This window comes from Gopherus evgoodei, chromosome 3 (genome assembly GCF_007399415.2).
Source record: "Gopherus evgoodei ecotype Sinaloan lineage chromosome 3, rGopEvg1_v1.p, whole genome shotgun sequence".
In the NCBI taxonomy this organism is placed as follows: Eukaryota; Metazoa; Chordata; order Testudines; family Testudinidae; genus Gopherus; species Gopherus evgoodei.
The window spans coordinates 180,871,038-180,890,025 of record NC_044324.1 but is presented as its reverse complement, the minus strand read 5'-3'; the positions used below and the strand labels follow the sequence as shown (position 1 = coordinate 180,890,025).

At 45.3% G+C, this 18,988-nt stretch overlaps 1 protein-coding gene across 1 annotated transcript in view; it reads right to left on the bottom strand.

Annotated features, from left to right (window-relative positions):
• Nucleotides 1–18,988, bottom strand: part of RD3 (retinal degeneration 3, GUCY2D regulator) — a 32,594-nt gene that overhangs the window by 8,950 nt on the left and 4,656 nt on the right. Inside the window, exon 2 of the mRNA XM_030557577.1 lies at nt 2,843–3,163. Within this exon, the coding sequence (XP_030413437.1) occupies nt 2,843–3,144 (302 nt within the window). The 5' untranslated portion in view covers nt 3,145–3,163. The remainder of the gene's footprint in view (nt 1–2,842; nt 3,164–18,988) is intronic.

Sequence of the window (18,988 nt, the reverse complement as noted above, 5' to 3'; positions counted from 1 at the left end):
AAAGAAAAAAGGAAAAAAAGGGGCTGGAGCGCCGCTGAAGAAAAAAAACAAAAAATTCAATGTGCCTTCCCCACTGCCTCTTCCATATCTACCTAATATCTAGCAAAAACTCCTGGTTCCTTTTGCTAGATATCAGTCAAATGATGACTTGGGTGACCATATGTAAATCACATGGTCTTTTGGAAGCACACATGGCATTGCTGACAAAAGATATAGGATTTTTTTTCTTACTATGACTCTTAATTTAGCAATTCATTCACATTATCAAAGAGACCTGCACAACAATAGCAAATCCAATGAACAGAATGAACCCTGCAATTTTATGACGTGGCTTTTAACAATGGAGTCTATTATAATCAACTCGCTGAGTATCAAAAAGGGACAGTAGGCCTTCAAACGCCTGAGCTGGAATGAAAAGCTATTGTGCAATCCCGATGAACCTTTTATCTGCACTTCACTCTAAGACATTATCGGAATTGTATGCTGTCTCGCTCAAAGGCTCCTCTTCTATGCTACAACTGTTTGTGCAGCCTTTGAATTTCCAATTACAAGTTTGTGGGTCTTTTTAAATGCAAGATGATTATTTTACAAGCACTTGTGTTTAAACTAATGGTGAGCTTTATACTCATGGCATGACAAAATGTTATGGGATGCTCTTGAGAGGAAGGATTGAGAGTGAGATGATCTTGAGATTAAGTTACTGGACTCAGGAGCTCAGAGCTGAATTCCCAGCTCTGCCAAAGATATCCTGTGTGATCCTGGGCAAGTCACTTAATGTCCCTGAGTTTCTGTCCCCCATTTGTAAAATGGGGACAACACATACTTTGGCTATCTTGTCTAATAGTTTGTAAGCTCTTTAGGACAGGGAGTATCTCTGGCTCTGTGCGTGTACAATGCCGAAGGGCACAATGGGCCTTGGCCGGCACCTCTAGATGATACTGTAATACAATTAATGATGATGATGATGACGGATCCTTTTTAATAATGAAGGTTATGTCCCATTGTCCTTAGTCGCAATTGCTTAACAAACACAGCCAACTAGTACTAGGGAGCAGATGTATTTACTGCAATGTAGGGCCAAGTCCTGAACAATGCTGAGCAGGAGCCACAGAAGTCAATGGAAGATGCAAATGCTCAGCTCCTTTTGTGATCTGACCCAGTGAGAAAATGAACTGTGTTGTAAGTCAGATTGATTTTGGCCTTTCACATTAGAAGATGGGAGCCTCTAGTTTCGCCACCCACTGCCATCACAGGAAGCCAGTTTCATGGGATACGCCCATCTGCCAGAGGATCCTTGCGCACTCCTCCTGAAGCGGGGAAAAGAGCTCAGGTTCCGTTCCTTCCTGTGTGGTTTATAATGGTTTCTGTGTTCTGGGTGTGAATGAGTGTATGACCAGTGCCGTTTTGAACGGTTCTGCTTTCAGATGAATAATACTGGTAAAACCCTGCAGGGGCCAATTTGGCCATTTTGGTTTAAACCATCAATAAATCCTTGATGCTGCCATCACCTGGGAGCCCTGCAAGGGAACAGAGGAGCCTCTGACAATCTCCCCATCCCATCCCACAGGAATGAATCAACTTCCCCACTGGGGGAAGAGGAGCGCCCCCAGTCTCCTTGCATTTGCAGGAAGGATCTATGGGCAGCTGATCCCATTGGGCAGCAGCAGAAGGTCCCCAGGGTGTGCTGTGGCTCACTTCCCTGCATTGCTGGCACTGGTGGCCAGAGAGAGGGAAACAGAAGAGCAGTTAACCACTTTGGGATATACGTTCAGTGCTTGTAAAAAGGTATAAGCTCCTCACCCCCACCCCCCTGGCCAATCTTTTGTTTCCTAATTAAAACAATGGGAAATATATGTTAAAAAAAAGACAAAAAGAAAGGGAGAGAGGCTCAGGGCCTGATTCTCCTCTCACTTGAATCAGTTTTACTCCAAGGTAAGTGCACTACTCACTGGAGTCACTCCTGATTACACCAGGCTCGCTGCATTGACTTCAGTGGAGTCACTACTGATCTGCACTGCCTTAAACAGGAAGAGAAACAGACCCCATCTTTAATATCAAATGTAAATAATTCTCTCTCCTCTCAAGCTTGATGCCCTATTATAGATTCAGATCTATTTCAGCCAATCTGAAGCCATCTGCACAATAGGAGAGTGATGTGATTGCCACATCGGCTGACTCAACAGTGAGCAGAGCTTCCCCCAGCCAGTGGCTGGGCAGACTGTGTGCATCTTACAGGTCTCAGTAATTCTACCAGGTAAGCCAAAATGGGGCATTTTGCTGGTCAAAATACAATTTGCTCATTGTCAGCCGGAAGTTGCTTTTGCAGCTCTTCTTTGCAGCAGGAAATACTTTCGTCTCTCACCCCTGTATTAACAAACTTTGACCCTAAACTATTAGATCTCTGTTCCCGTAACCGCCCAGACCACTTCCACTTAATTCTGCTTGAAATTATCAGCTATAGTAAATGGCAATAAATATCAGTGTGATCGTACATGTAGTGTTGCTTTCTGATTGTGGATTTGAGGTTCTCAATACAAAAATGAATAATAATGAATAATACTTAATACTTCTGTAGCACCTTTCATCTGAAATATCTGAAAGCACCAAACGTTCATTGACTCTCCTACCAACAGTGCAAGGCAAGTATTATTATACCTGTTTTACATATGGGGAAAATGAGGCAAAACGGTTATTTGGCCAGTGATCATATGGTGAGTCACTATCACAGCCCGCATTGAAACACAGGTATGCCAACTCCCAGTCCTGTGTTCTAACCACTAAGAAATCTGCCTCACTGTGTGGGACATGCGGCAGTCCTGTGTCTACAAAGCCTCCATTATACCTGAGTAGGACTGGCCCACAGTAGGAGGGATGTATTTTGGTGCACATGTCCTCCAGCTGCAGCCGCTCCCCTGGGCTGATGTCATAGCTGTGCTTAGGCTTTGGGTAGCTAACCAGCCAGCCGTAGTCCACACCCGTCTTTATCTTGTGATATTCATTCTCTCGCTCTCGTTGCTGTTTCTCTGCCTGCTTGATCTGCCAGCCTAGTTCCATCATTAGTGTTTCCACCACCACCTCTGTGGGGTTCCTTTGGGAAATCCGGCTCGGTGGCTCATTCCACCTGAACCAGGAAGCCAGCGACATGCTTGCCCAGTTCTTTTACCTGTAAAGAAAAAACACATTATTGTTAATGCTTTCACTGCATATGCTGCATCTCTCCAATTTGCAGTGCTGGATTTTCCAGAGTTCAGCACCCAGCAACTCCCCATCTAGACCAGTAAGTGCTGCTGGGTGCTGAGCACTTTTGAAAATCTCATCAATAGGGGCCCAGTTGTGCTTGCCCTTTGTGCAGGTTTGCAGGGGGAGAAGGAAAGTACAAGGAGACACTGCCTCCCCTGCACCCACTATCCCCAGGCATTAAAGGGCCGTCTGGTCAAAATCACAGCATCTGAGCTTAGAAGAGCACAGTGCCTGCTGCTCTATTCATTTAACCATGGGGAAGAATAATGCACTAAAGGGAACAGAGCCAGGGCCAAAACCTGAGCAGCTTCCACTGCCAAACCCCGGCATGTTTGAGAGCTGAGAGATGGACTGTAGGACAATCCTCCCCAAACTCTCTATGGGATAGAGTGGCTCCACGCCACCCACAATCCACAGCTGGGCCTTCAATGTTCCTGCAGTTATCTTCCATTAGCAATGGAGCTCTCAGGAGCTGAACAGGTATTGGGGGCAGCTTCACAGATGCTGATGGAAAGTGGTGTGAATTACAATGATATCTCACATGTGGCCAACCGAGGGTCTGAGGATAGGAAAGTGCTTTACAAAAGTGGGTATGATCATCTCCATTTTACAGATGGGGAAACTGAGGCACACAAAGGCAAAAAGACTTGCCCAAAGTCAGAGAGTAAGTTGGTGGCAAAGCTGGGACTCTCCTGTATGTACACGTACACACACACACTCTCTCTCTCATGTTTTTAACACCATAACCATCACTATGGTTCCTTCTTACCATTCACACTTTCCTGTTCCAGAAAAGTCTCCACCCCAGGAGGAATTCACATCAAAGGACGACAAGCTGTGCTACCACCACCACCCTCCCTTGGAGCTTCCACTGGCAGAGGTAGCTCCAGTTTGCAGCCAGGAGTCCCAAGTCCTGCCAGCAGATTGAGGCAGTATGCTGAATCAGCACATCCTGCGCTCACTCTGGCTACTCTCCCTTCTCAGCCCTCTATGGCCCCCTAGTGGTAATGAACACAGCATGTTATTGTATCTGATGACATATCTTAGTGCCTTGGTCATAAGGAATTCCTCCTAGTTAATGGCAGTGAAGTATGGGCCAGTGGTTAGCAGATAGCTGGCACCCAGGACTTTTGACAGGTTTTTCTTGGCTTGCACACCAGGGCCACCCAGAGGAATCAGGGAGCCTGGGACAAAGCAATTTCGAGGGAGAGGACATAAAAAAAGGCACCACTCGCTGTGGCACTTGTACTCATCGGGCGGCGCTCTGAGTCTTCAGCGGCAGTTTGGCAGCAGGCCTTTCACTCACTCCGGGTCTTTGGCGGCACTCAAGGACCTGCCACCGAAGTGCCGCCAAAGACCCAGAGTGAATGAAGGGCCTGCCGCCAAAGTGCCGCCGAAGATCCGGAGTGCCGCCAGGTGAGTAAAAATCCCAAGGAAGGGATTCTCAGCCAGGGCTTGCGGGGCCCCTGTGGGGCCCGGGGCAAATTGGCCCCCCTTGACCCCTGCTCTGGGCAGCCTTGTTGGACACTGAGTTGCTGCCTGGCCTTGGGCAAGTCACTTATACAAACTAAGTATCCAGTGAAATGAGAGAGGTTGGGGACCGGTGTGTACACCTGATGGTATGGGCCCTTTTTGAGGGCCAGGAACACCAATTGCACATCCTCCTCTCTCCACTGTTGAAGAGCAGAGCTAATTTTGAATCCATTAGGAGTCCATCTAGAGGCTGCTAAGCTGAATTCATGTTGAGTCAATGGTGCACCAGCACCTGGGCTTCCCTACTACAAGCTGAAATCACTAAAAGAGCTAAGCTTACTGAGCTGAGATCACTGAGTGCTGTGTTAACTAGTGGGGGAGCCTAAAGATCTATTGCTAAGCGGCTGGCAGAGCAAAGCAGTTTGCAGCACGTTGGAGCAGCCCACGGAACAGTGAGCAGAGTGGAGCGGTTTGTGGGAGCAGCTCATGGGTTGGCTGAAGGAGTGGCACAGCTGGTAGAGTGGAGCTGGTCGTAGTGAAGGCTGCAGCAGAACTCCACGGAGAGGCGGAGCAGTTTGCAACACAGAGCAGCCCATGGAAGAGTGAGTGGAGTGGTGCAGTTTGCGGGGGCGGCTGGAGCGGCGGAGCAGTTGGCCCCCTGGCCCACGTAAGGTGCCCCTTAACACCCTGTGTATGCCCCCTCCCATTTCCACCCAGGCTGGGGGGGCGGGTAAACTCTGCAGATAAACTCTGGGGTGGCACTGACCAGAAACAGAGACTTTTGGGTTGTTGGACTTCGGGGTGATTGGACTTAAGACCCTAAGGGGGAAAGGACATTGCCAAATGTACTTGGAAGTGGGTTTTTGCTTAGGGTTTGTGTTATAATTCTGTTTGTGGTGTTTCTCCAAAGCGATGCTGCATTGTTTCCCTTCTTTATTAAAAGGATTTTGCTACACTCGGAGTCCATGCTTGCGAGTGGGGAAGTATTGCCTCTTAGAGGCGCCCGGGGAGGTGGTATGTAATTGTCCCAAGTCACTGGGTGGGGGCTCGAGCTGGTTTTGCATTGTGTTATTGAAACGGAACCTCTGGATACTGAACCCAGCCCTTGTTGCTGCCAACTCAGAGGGGCAGAAGGGTTACAAACAGATGACCTGACTGTTCTGGTGTGCTGGAACTGTACAAACAGACAATATCACAACTATTAATGTAACAGCGAGGGCTGTCCTAGGGGGAAGTGAAAGCATGCATAAGCTTGGACTATTATTTTCAAATTAAATGCACCTGTGTTGCTGGATGTGTTTATATTGTATTTAGGAAGAACATTCAACACCAACCAGCTCCTCCTAGTGTACTCATTTTAACAGCACTCTATACTGACCATTGTAATGACAATTATTGTTGACACAATAGAGTCCGAAGCAGGTGCTCAGAGCATGAAGAAGAGCATGCACAAAACAATGTCTACTATTTCTTCTCCTAACACTTACATACCTTGCTGCTTCCGTCCATTAGCCCTCAGGGATGGGCACAAAGGATATTTGCAGTGGAAGTTACAGAGAGGTTAATGTCAACCAGTTCTAGATCAGTCAGGAGATGACATGCTATGACTCGACGGGGCATATAAACCAGGTGATGGGCTAAGGGCCTTGATCCTGCAAAGCGCTTGGGACTAACCAAATAATCAGAGGTGCGGAGAGACCTCTCATGAGGACATATTTAAGTCAACACAATGAGTGGGCTCAGTAGGCTGGCCAAAAATTTTCCATCTATTTTTTTTTTCCAATGGAAGATTGTTTGGAACAAAATTAAGATTTTTCACAGGAAGTTTCTGCTTTCCTCACCATTTTTTTTTTAACAGAAAACTGAAAATTCAAAACCCAATTTTTTTTTCGTTTTTAGCTGAACATTTGGGGGTTTTGAGGTTTTGTTTTTTTGATGGAAAAAGGCAAAATTTTCCATGGGGGATTTCCCCCCGCCTCCAACCAGCTCTAGTGCTCAGCATCTTGCAGGACTAGATTTCAACAGGGTGTTCCTACATCTGTGGATCCAGGCTTAACAATCTGAAAGGGTTTGCCCCAAAATGAAGAGTATTGCATCATGATGCAAATGTTGTGATGGCACTAGTTAAATATCACAGTGCCATTTATCAGCTTCATCCATTGCTGTGTGAGCAACAAGTTGGATTGCCAACTTTCTACATGCACTAAACCAAACACTCTAGCCCTGCCCTTCCCCAATGTCCCACTCCTCTGCTCACTACATTCCCCTTCCCTCATTGGCTCTCTCCCCCCCACCTCACTCACTTTCACTGGGCTAGAGATTGGGGTGCGGAGGTGTGTGTGAAGGCTCTAACTGGGGGTGCAGGGTCTAGGGTGGGGCTGGAGATGAGGGGTTTCGGGTGCAGGAGGGGGCTCCAAACTGGGGGGTGGGGCCAAGGAATTTGGCATGCAGAAGGGGGCTGTGGGCTGAGGCTGGGGGGTAGGGTGCAGGAGGGGGTGAGGGCTCTGGGGTGGGGCTGCAAATGAGGGGTTTGAGGTGTGGGAGGGAGCTCTGGGTTGGGGTGCAAGGGAGGTGAGGGCTCTGGGCTGGGGGTGAGGGCTCTGGGGTGGGGCTGCAAATGAGGGGTTCGAGGTGTGGGAGGGAGCCCTGGGTTGGGGTGCAAGGGAGGTGAAGGCTCTGGGCTGGGGGTGAGGGCTCCAGGGTGGGGCTGGGGATGAGAGGTTTGAGGTGCAGGAGGGTGCTCCGGGTTTTGGGCAGGGATCAGGGCTGGGACAGGGGGCTGGGGCTTGGGGTTGGGGCATGGGCTTACCTTGGGCAGCTCCTGGTCAGCGGTGCAACGGGGGGGCTAAGGCAGGGTGCTTGCCTGTCCTGGCACCACACTGTGTGCGCCCTGGAAGCAGCCAGCAGGTCTAGCTCCTGGGAGGCGGGAGGGAGGGGGTGGGAAGAGGATCCACGCACCGCTCTCGCCTGCAGGCATTGCCCCCCCCCCGCTCCCATTGGCTGGTTCCTGGACATGAGAGTGTGGAGCTAGTGCTTGGGGTGGGGGCAGCACGCAGAACCCCGTGGTCCCCCACCTAGGAGCCAGACCTGCTGGCTGCTTCTGGGTCACAGTGTGGTGCCAGCCAGGACAGATAGGGACTAGACTGTCTTAGCACCACCAACTGGACTTTTAACGGCCTGGTCAGTGGTGCTGACCGGAGCCACCAGGGTCTCTTTGCCACCGGGTGTTCCAGTTGAAAACTGGATACCTCGTTACCCTAGAAACAAGGAAGGCAGAAGCTATGAAGTAGCCTGGAGTTGTCCCAACATTAGGTCCTTTATACCATATGGTTGAACCATGCTAACAGCCATGTTTACAAAAGGCGGCAGGGATTTGGGATGGCTCAGGTTTTGAGTGTCCAACTGGAGGCCTTGACTTCAGATCCTCAGCATTTCTGAAAATCAGTCCCCAGAAGTCTCAAGTTGGGCACTCCAAAATGAAGCCTGGCAGAATTAATGGACTCTTCTGAACAGTCTGGTCTATTATTTTAAAACAGAGCAGGCAACAGCAGCCATTCACTAGCAGAATGAAAGCCTCATAACAGAGCTAGTCAAAAATGTTGTCAAAATGCATTCTTTGATGGAAAATGGCTTTTTTGGCAAATCAAAAATTTTAATGAAAAGTGTCCATTTGTGTGACAAAAAATTGGATTTTCATAAAAAGGTAGAAAATTTTTCGGTTTTAAGTAACTGTAAACTAGATTTAATTTTTTTTAAACTGAAACTTTTCTTGGTTTGGGTTTTTCTAATGAAACACACCAAAAAGATGAAAAAAAGTTTCAATGAAAATGAAAAAAAATTCATTGAAATTTTTCATAGGGGAAAAAAGTAATTTCCTGATGAGTTCTCCCTTAATCATCTCTTGATGATGGCTGCTAGTAAACTGCACATCTAACTCCTGATGCTCCACTGATTTACATGGAACATTAATAGGAGATGAAAGTAGCAGCACAGTAAGTGGAGTGAAGAACCAGCAGTGAAGCAGAGGCGGTATATAATGTATTTGGTTTGGCTCTTGTTTTAAAATAATTACATATTGTAATTCACCTTCCACTTCACTTGTACGCTTCAGAACACTATCTTAAGCACCCAACGAGCTAAGCAGCAACATGTCCACTCCTCCGCTAGGCAGGATGACCTACAAGATAATTTCTACCTTGATTTCTAGGTCAAATTGTGTAAATTTGATTTTGAACATTAACTTTAATAACATGTTTAAGCTGATGAAGCCCCTAGAGAGAGATGTACCAACTTCCACAGGTCTGAATTTGGCCTTATACCGCTACACTTCTGTTGATGCCTTCATACCGTCACAAAACCATTAAAATAAGCAACTAAAATAGTTAGATGACTTAAAGCACAAATCTCACTGACTTTCAATGGAATATATAATCCTAAATCACTTAGGTGCTTTTGAAAGTCCCACCCATAAGCTTAGATCTAAAACCTGAAAATGGCAGCAGCCTCAGAAGCCAGGAGAGAAGGAGAATTTCATATCTAAGTTGCAAAGTGACTAAAGCTCTAGTCCCCAATATAGTGATAATTACCAAAAGTTCATAGTCACTTAGAACTCAAGGTACAACTTGGAATATCTTAAGTACTTCTGGACTCCCAGAAGTAGTAGTGGTCAAAGGGCTTTTCTTCTCCATATGGCAAGGAAACTGTTTCAAAAGTGGACCTAACCTCAGTGAGCCACACCTTTGTCACTTCAAGACTGCATTACTGCAAGATGCTCTATTCAGGACTACATTTGAAGACCACTTGGAAACTTCAGCTAGAGTGGAACAAAGCTGTCTGCTTGCTTACTGGTGTGCCAGGTATGGAGCGCATTGCACTGTTACTCCATAGACATCACTGGCATCCAATTTAGTATTCAGGTGCAATTCCTGGTGTTGATTTTAATCTAAAAAGCCCTGCATGGTTTGGATCCTGGTTATCTTTGAGGCCACTTCTCTCTTCATGCCTCAACCTGGAGGTTGAGACCAGGTAGGATGCTCGAGCTGACAAATCTAGATTAGTATATTTAGCATCACAGTATTCTCTGGGAGGAGCCCCTCAATTCTGGAACTTGTTTCCTGTGCTGGTCCAGAAGTTCACGAGTCAACCGACTTTCGGGGCATGATGTAGATCTGTCTATTTTATTTACCCAGGCTTTTGCCTGATGAGATAAGCTGGGAGGGCTGGAGTTCTGTGTTGGCAGTGGGAGATGTTTGACACTATGTTTGACGCGATGTCATTTTAAGATGTAATTGCGTGTGATTTCATATTTTCGCCATGACCCTAAAAGTGCAAGTAATAAAATGAAAAATAAAAATAAATAAAAATACAAATACAGTAGGGAACAAGATCTCTAAGATAACATTTGTGGAGTCCCTAGAATTGCAATTTGTAATGTATGCAAAATCAGATTCTAATACAGAAGGACTGGGAAAATGTGTTGAAAATAGCTAGCTTGGGAGGAACCTTTTTTGGTAAGATTGCCCCATTCTGCAAGGGTTTTGCTCAAAGATCAGTCAACAAATCAATAAAGTCACATTTCCAAAAGTGGAGTCTGGAAGTAATCAAAGTGTGCTATGCATCAGCACATTGGCATCAGAGTGACGAACAAACCTGGAAATGGTTCTTACAATTACCTCCCAGTTTCCTACAGAATCTACAAATCTAGGTGATATGATTGTCCATCAATGTGCATGTCACTAAAAGAATCCACACCATTAAAGAAAGGTGCCCCAAGAAGTCTATATTCTGTTCTTGGGGTCCCAAGTTTGAAAATATTGCACCATCTAACTTTTAGACTCTTCCAGAATCAGAAAATGTGCCACATTGGATCAAACCACTGGTCCAGTATACTGCATCTAACAGCAACCAGTACCCGATCCTTCAGAAGAAGGTAAAAAACAAAGCAATGATTGCAAGTTCTGTGAGGCAAGGATCATATATGTGTGCAAGGCAACACATACACTTCTGGTGCTCTATAAATAATGATGCCCTAACTCAGGGGTTGGCAACCTTTCGGAATTGCTGTGCCGAGTCTTCATTCATTCACTCTAATTTAAGGTTTTGCGTGCCAGTCATACATTTTAACGTTTTTAGAAGATTTCTTTCCATAAGTCTGTAATATATAACTAAAATATTGTTGTACGTAAAGTAAATAAGGTTTTTAAAATGTTTAAGAAGCTTCATTTAAAATTTAATTAAAATGCAGAGCCCCCTGGACCGGTGGCCAGGACTCGGGCAGTGTCAGTGCCACTGAAAATCAGCTTACGTGCCGCCTTCGGCACCCGTGCCATAGGTTGCCTACCCCTGCCCTAACTAGCTGTGCACATTAGGGAACCCTGTGGTGATTAGTTCATGCCCTGAAGCTTTGATTACCCTTACGTTAGCAGGCAGAGCAACAACTATTGGAAATGATCCTGCTCCTACTGAACTCCCATACAGTACAGTGGGAGCAGGACACAGTTCCCTTCCTGTTAATGATAATGGTAATATCACCAGGATGACTTGTTTCTTTCAAGCCAGCCTCTCTCACTTTCACATTACCACAGATGGCAATGTTTGCCTGTTGCAGGTTTAGCCCACCTGTATAGGTAACTAAATGGCGTGCTGATGATTCTGAGTCCATAACTCCAGTACCCTAAAATGCATCTATGCTCTGTTACATACTTAGATGGTATTTTTGTATTTGTGAGTTTAGCATGTGTTCACCACTATGTTATTAAAGGTTAAGATACCTTGACATGATCCAGTAAGAGGCACTGAGGCAAGCTCACTGCTAGCAAAAGGGGATGGTAGAATGAACTAAGATATTGTAAAGATTTAAATGTCTCTGCACTCTCACTCACATGACTCGGTAATTTATATTAAAGAGAAACTATTCTGCAGTTATTTAGAAAAGATGCAAATACCTACAACACTCAGCCAGCACCTTCCTTCATCTGATACAGGTTGAGCTGGGTCTCTCATATAACGTGTGGGTATTTTACCAATGTTTTTACCAGCCAACAGGCTAATTAGTGCTATATTCCTGTCAACTAGCCTGTTCTTATTACTGTCTGAGTCTGACCTCACACTGGTATATATGCACCAGTGTACACACAGCCTAGTGAGAGGAGAGCTAGGTCCTGTAAGGGTAATTTGTGAACAGATTTTAACCTCCCATCATGTTCCACCTATTACCATTGCTGGCTGTTTTATTAGAGGCAGCAGGGTCCCTCATGGATAGAGCAGGAAACTGAGAGTCAGGAAATCTGGGTTTTAATTCCCACTGACTCACTATTGGTAAAATCTTGCAATGTGCTGAGCGCTTCTTATGACCTTCAGCTTTTTTATCTCTTTCAGTGGCTCTTTGTCAAAGAGACTAGTGCTGTGAGGGAGTACAGCTTTGAAAAGCGTTGCTGTAGCAGGGCATCAGAACGATGCTGCAAGATGATAATCACTTCTGAAAAGAGTTCAGGCACACTGGCATCAATGGGAGTTTTGTCTGAGCAAGGACTGCAGATTGATTTTTCCAGTCCCCACAACGTATCTAAATGACTTGGGAATACAAGTCCCACAGGCTTTCAACAGGGCTTTTAGTCCTCAGTGTCCTAGGTGCTTTTGAAAAATCACACGCCCAAGCAAGAAGGGCGAAGGGCAGGCAGAGCAGATTCCCTGCAATTCACACTGCCTGTTTTCTAACAGAGGGAAAATCCAGTCCAAGCATCTCATGCAAAGCTACAGCCAGTGTTAGTTGTCCCTAGGTGGTTCTTGTTTGCATGAAGCTGTTTTTCTCTCCTCCTTTCTAGTGCTGGAAACTGGCCACATACACTCAGTGGAACTGACAAGCCACCCCCACTCAACCTGCCATTGGTCTTTTCAGCCCAGGGAAGGGAGCAGGGGCTCCACTAATTGCAACTGCTCTTTTCAATTTAAAGTCCACACTGGGGCTAATCGTTAAGTAACATGAAATGTCTTTTCTATTAGGAAAGACACAACGGACTGGGGCTTACAGTCAGGTTGCAGGATGCGGATGACCAAGAGGGCTCAGCCTGGCTCCCTTTTGGGGAAAAGGGCTAACACAGCCATCTGTGTTAAATAAAAACAGTGCTTCATTTGGCTACAAATCCTTCTGTTGGACAATAAGTCAGTTTTGCTGCTGCTCAGAGTAGTCCATTCATGTTTCAGAGAGCTGGCTTTGACCATGCTCAGTTTATAAACTGGACAAATACTAATAAATTAAAAATATTAAACTGTTCATAAAAATCCCCACTCCAGAAGTAGTGTAGCGTTTCAGGAATTTTGCCTACTCAACTCTATATTTCCTTTTGGAAATAACACCTTCTCCTCAGCATTGACCATGTTTGGCATCAGATAATATATTTTACATATTTGTTTTTTCAATGTACTCTATAACTATACCTGTATCTGGATGTACATGTACCTGGATTATGCAATACTTCTATACTTGTATCTGTAGCTGGATGTTAATATTGGTCTAATGGGTGTTTCCTTGATTGTCAGTGATCATGTTCATAGGAAATGCCATTGAGCAAACAGCTAAACTAACAGCCCTTTCTGTATAGGCCTTTCCTTCCAGAGATGGGTCACTCCATCCTCTGTATCTTCACTAGCTCCCTGTGGCTGCCTCCATTCCTCTTCCAATTCTTCCTCCCTTGACTCTCTCAATGTTTCCCCTTGTGCTCTTTGTCTCTGGCTCCCTGTTCCACCCTTAAACATTTATAAATATAAAGATGTAGAAATGGAAGGGCCAGGCAGGGAGGAAATCAATGGGGGAGCTAGTACAGACAATGAACTGAGGAGCCAGTAAAGTACCAAGCCCATATGTGTTGTGGCTAGGGTGACCAGGTGTCCAGTTTTCAACTGGAACACCCGGTCAGACAAAGATCCTGGCAGCTCTGGTCAGCACTGCTGACCGGGCTGTTGACTGTTCAGTTGGCAATGGCGTGAAGCAAGGCTCACAGGCTCCCTGCTAGCCACCACGCTGCACGGCTCCCGGGAAGCAACCAGCATGTCCTCCCTCTGACTCCTAGACCAGGGATCTCAAATTCAAACCACCACAAGGGCCACGTGAGGACTAGTGCTTTGGCCTGAGGGCCGCATCACTGAAACTTTTCCATAAAACGAAACAAAAGTATAGTCAAAAATGAAAAAAAATCAAGAGTAATATAGTATGCTTTTAAAAGTCCATGTACATTTTTTAAAAATTGTAATGCAAAAAGTCAGTGCTAATTTTGACAGTCATTTTATTTTTGGCCACTTAGCTGGCAGCATTTTGCATCAACCAGAGCATCAATATTAGGTTTGATATCCTGAGACGAAACCCATCTCAGTGTTGCTTGCAAACTGTACCACGTTCCATACAAAAAACTACACTAAGAGAATGTTAAGACTGCACAGTTAAGCACACGTGCCAAAATTAGGGTTGCACACACAACTTTTTCTCTACCCTTTTGAGACTGCGTTATCATGTAATCTTTAATTACAGGGTCACGTACTGTTTCTCATATTATATATACCTTTTTTCTACACCCTTAAATTGTATAGCATCTTACAGTGATTTTTCTACTGACTTTTATTGCATTGTCACAGTAGCCCAATATATGCTTACTAGTAAAGGACTTGCCACTTAGCTGCTCAAGTTTGTGGTAAGTATGAGTGAAGGTGGCAAATGTGTGTTGTGATGGGAAGCTGTGTTGATTTGTGCCTGGGTTGTGTTGTGCTGGGAGATTTTGGTTGATTTGTGTTGGTGGCAAATAAGGGGTGTGCGCTGGGGTGAGGGGCTATCTGTATTTGGATTTGTTGGTTGTGTTGTTGTGTAGATAGTTGTGCTGATATGTGAGGTGGCAGCTAAGCACAAGGGTGTGGCAGTTAGGCCAAGTAATCCACAATCTGTGAAGTCTCCCTCATACAACCAATGAAACTATAGCATGCAAATTAGCTATTAAGCAAGGGTGGTGATTGGTTGAGTTATCTCTGATATCACACTGGTATAATATTCTTGGCACAGCACAGAGACACACCGTTCTCTAGTCGTACACCAACTGTCAAGTCAGAATAGCTGAGAACTTCAAAGTTGGTTGGTAACAGACTGCAAAACCCTCACTCCACCCCTTCCATGAGGCCCCACCCCGGCTCCACCACTTCCCAGCCCTTCCATGCCCCCATTCCAATCCCTTCCCCAAAGTCCCCGCCTCAACTCTGCCCCCTCCCTGCCCCTATTCCAACCCCTGCCCCAAATTCCCACCCCAGCCCCACCTCCTCCCCTGAGCGCATCACATTCCCGCTCCCCCTCCCCAACCCGGAAAGTCTTAAGCGTCGCCAAACAGCGGGAAGCGCTGGGAGGTAGGCGGAGGAGCAGGGACGCGGTGCACTGGGGGACGCAGGTGGTGAGGAGAGCTTGGCTGCTGGTGGGTGCAGGGCACCCACTAATTTTTCCCTGGGTGCTCCAGCCCCAGAGCATCCACGGAGCTGGCGCCTATGGCAGACTGCAAGAAATAACTCCAGGGTGGCGCCAGGGATGAGGAGCATGTAGCTCGTGGAGCCTGCACCCCCGGCCGGAGTCCTCACTCCCTTCAGCACCCCAGCCCCGAGCCAGCCTGATGAAAATGAGGTGTGCTCTCTACCCCTTCCCCAGCCCCACTAGTGAGCTGTAGGATACATTTCTTTGCCTTGCTGGCTGGCTATTCGGACTGCAGGCTGCTCATATAGACAGATCCCGATCCCCTTTAGGCTCCTACAAATCAGTTATGCTCAACTACTGGGAGTCCCAGTTTGACAGACTTGCTAAGTTTTGTTAGAAGAGGTCTGCTCTGTTGTGAATCGAAGGAGAATCATCAGATGGAGAATGTGCTTCCCTGGCAGAAAGAAGAGTTCAGCAAGCAAAGTGTTTCCCTTTCTCCCCGATGCCATGACCCTGCCTCCAACACCAACAAAAGAGGGCATGGATCAGCGTTCATGTTGCACTCCCCGTCAGTACCTGGCCCAGGCCAGGAAAGCTAATCATCCAACCAGCAGACCAAATTTGGTGATAAAACCTGATCACATGCCACCCGAGGCACATTGCACATACACTAAGAAAAGACACCAACAAACAAAACAGAGGGAGGAGGCAGAAGGTGAAACTGGCAGTCAAATTGGGTTGAAAAGCAGGGCTTGGATCTTGGAGGGGCACATTGTCAAACTCATTATACAGTCCTATCAGTACAGGAATGCCACAGGCAAAATTTATTGGTATGCTGGAGCTTTGGGGGGTACTTGTAAGAGTAGGAGGAAGAAATCTACCGCTAAGGGCTTGGATGATTGTCTATGAAATTAATTCAAAGCCCACTGAAATCAATGGAAAGACTCCATTGACTTCACTTGGCTATAGAGCTGGTCCTAGATGATCAACCTGTTAGCCAGGCAAAGAAATTCAGTCCCTGGCCATGATGCTCCCTGCTGCCCAGCCTATCTCACCAGCTCTGAGGATGCTAGGAGTGGTGAGGGACTGCCTGGGCAGTTAGGGAGCAGACAACTGAATGGTAGCAGTGCATGGCAGATACTGACACACCTTTGAGCTTTCCATACAGCATGTGAAAAGATTATGAAAAATAGTGGGGATACATTTTAAAAATGTGACAAACCCAGCATCAGGGATGTGATGATAATCTGTGAGCAAATATGTAGAGGGAGTTTGGAGGGACTGTGGGTCACAGGGAGGCAAAAAAGTGAAACTAGGTGAGGGAAAGTTAATAACTACATTATCCAAAAACCCACCATCAATCCACCTGTCCTCTGAACAGCAACTGTGTTAAATGTGGAGACTAAATTCAATCACTGACATCTCAAATGGGAGTTTTAATCCTGCTTTAAGTGAAAAGCTCAGCACAGCCCTAATTATGAAGTTGCTACTGATGCCTCTGTAATAGTAATTATATAACATGCCATAGAACTGTAATAAAAATATCTGCTTTCTTCCTGCCATAGTTTTCAGTAAAATGAACTACATCAACAGTTCTCCACCTTTTCCATAGGGGGACCGCTTTTTCCATACCAGGGTCCGTAGTACCACCACCCCTTCCCCATCTAGCCATGATCCTCTCACCTTTATACTTAGCAATAGGGGAAGGACAGAGTGATTATGACCTCCTGATACCTATTCGCAATACCCTGGAGATCATGACCCTAGTTTGAGAACCCAATCTACGTAATAAACCATAAAAATGGAAGGAAAGTCTTGTACTTAAGAGGCAAGTTTGGAAGTTAGGGAATCTGGGTTATATTCCTGGCTGTGCCACAGACTTCCTGTATGATTTTGGACTAGTTGCTTAACCTCTCTGTTTCCTAATCGGTAAAATTGGCATAATCAAATGTATCTATCCCACAGGGATGATGTGAGGCTTAATTCATTAGTGCCATAAAGCACACTGACCTTCTCACAGACAAAGCAGGACAAATATAATAAGTTATGCGACATCCTTCTTGTTCCCAACAAATGGAATTAAAAGATATAATTCTTGAGCACATTTCAATTATTCTGTTTTGCACCACAGTGGAAAAAATATTCTTTGTTTTGCTTTACAAGCTGGACTATCCAAGTGTTATGGAGGACACAAGATATGGGATACAAAGGGAATTGTCACAGTAATTAACAGATGTCAAAGGACATGACCCTGTTTCAAATACCAGGGAGGTTTGGATAACTGAGGTGCCTGTAAGTGTAACACTGTAAGGCTAGGTCTACACTAAGGACACTACAGCCACACAGTTGTAGTGCTGCGGCTGTGCCGCTGTAGGCGTGTATTGTAGATGCTTCCTACGTTGGTAGAAAGGGTTTTTCCATCACTGTAGTTAATCCACCTCCCAGAGTGGCAGTAGCTAGGTTGATGAAAGAATTTCTCCCTTGACCTAGCCATATCTATACTGGGGGTTAGGTCACGTTAACTATGGCACTCAAGAGTCTGGATTTTTCACATATGATGTAGGTAGATCAATTTTAAGTGTAGACCAGGTGACCAGGTCTAAGTGAAATGTATTTATTGTCAGTCTTCCTGGCTATAGGCTTTGCAGGGCTGTAAATAGTCTGACATGATTTCTATGGATGAGCTAATTAGAAGGTGACAGTTTGGAATGCTAGCAGTAGACTTCCAGATAAGGCCCTATCCTCCCATCCCTTTCTTACATGAGTAGCGCTTACTGATTCAAGTAGTCAGTAACATCAATGGGACAAGTCAATGTCAGGATTGGGCCCTGTCATTGTATCAGGTTGCTTTTGCTAGAGATGTGACATGACTGACAGTAACTTTCAGAGGCATGTGATGAGCATATTTTTAGCTCCAAGTACAGCATATCATTTTTGTATTTTATATTATGTAGTAGATGTACATACACTGAGCAGAGGATCTGGCCCAGTGTATACTGTACTGCTTAAAGGGTAATTTAGGGGAGAACAAGAAAATGTTACACAAGGTGCTGTGAGATAGAAGGCTAACCATAAACCAGGAGATAGAAAGACATCATATTTCTTTCAAGAATTAAGATGCATGCTGCAACTGTGTTGCATTTTCTACATTTAATGGCACCCACAAGATTGTGTAAGGAACCTTTTTATAAAATTAAAAGCACATGACCTTCCCTATGTTTGTATAGTTTGTGATATATTTTGATTCCTAGAGATTTGTTATAGGAGAAAAACTTTTTTCAATGTGTTTTCAACATACACTTTAATTACAAGAGAGTAAAGGAACATGACATGGACTATGACATGAACACTGCAATGGTCGTGATCCGAAGTTACAGAGAAAGTATGTGTTTGAGCCGATCATGGGAAAATATAACAAGGAACACGTGCTACCAAGCAAAAAAAAAACATATCTATTCCAGATCTACAGTTGATGTAAGAGCCACAGCTCCATTGACTTTAATGGAACTACACTCGTGTAAATCCACATAACTCCACTGAAGTCAAGAGCTATGTTGATATACAACAGCTGACCTTTATATGTCAGATAAAAAAAGCCAACAGAGTAGATCCATAACTATGGCAAGGAATCTCCACAGAAGCTAATCTTTATGTTATCTGCAGAAGCAAAAGGGGTTTTGTTTTGTTTTTTACAATTTACTTCAAATGCATAATAGCATTTCAGTCTGCCTACCTACCAGAGCAAATCAGGTTCATCTGCCGAGACCCAGAACTATTTTCATGCCAATTTCCCACACAGACTTCAAGCACTAAACATTTTCTAATGCAACCCACAAT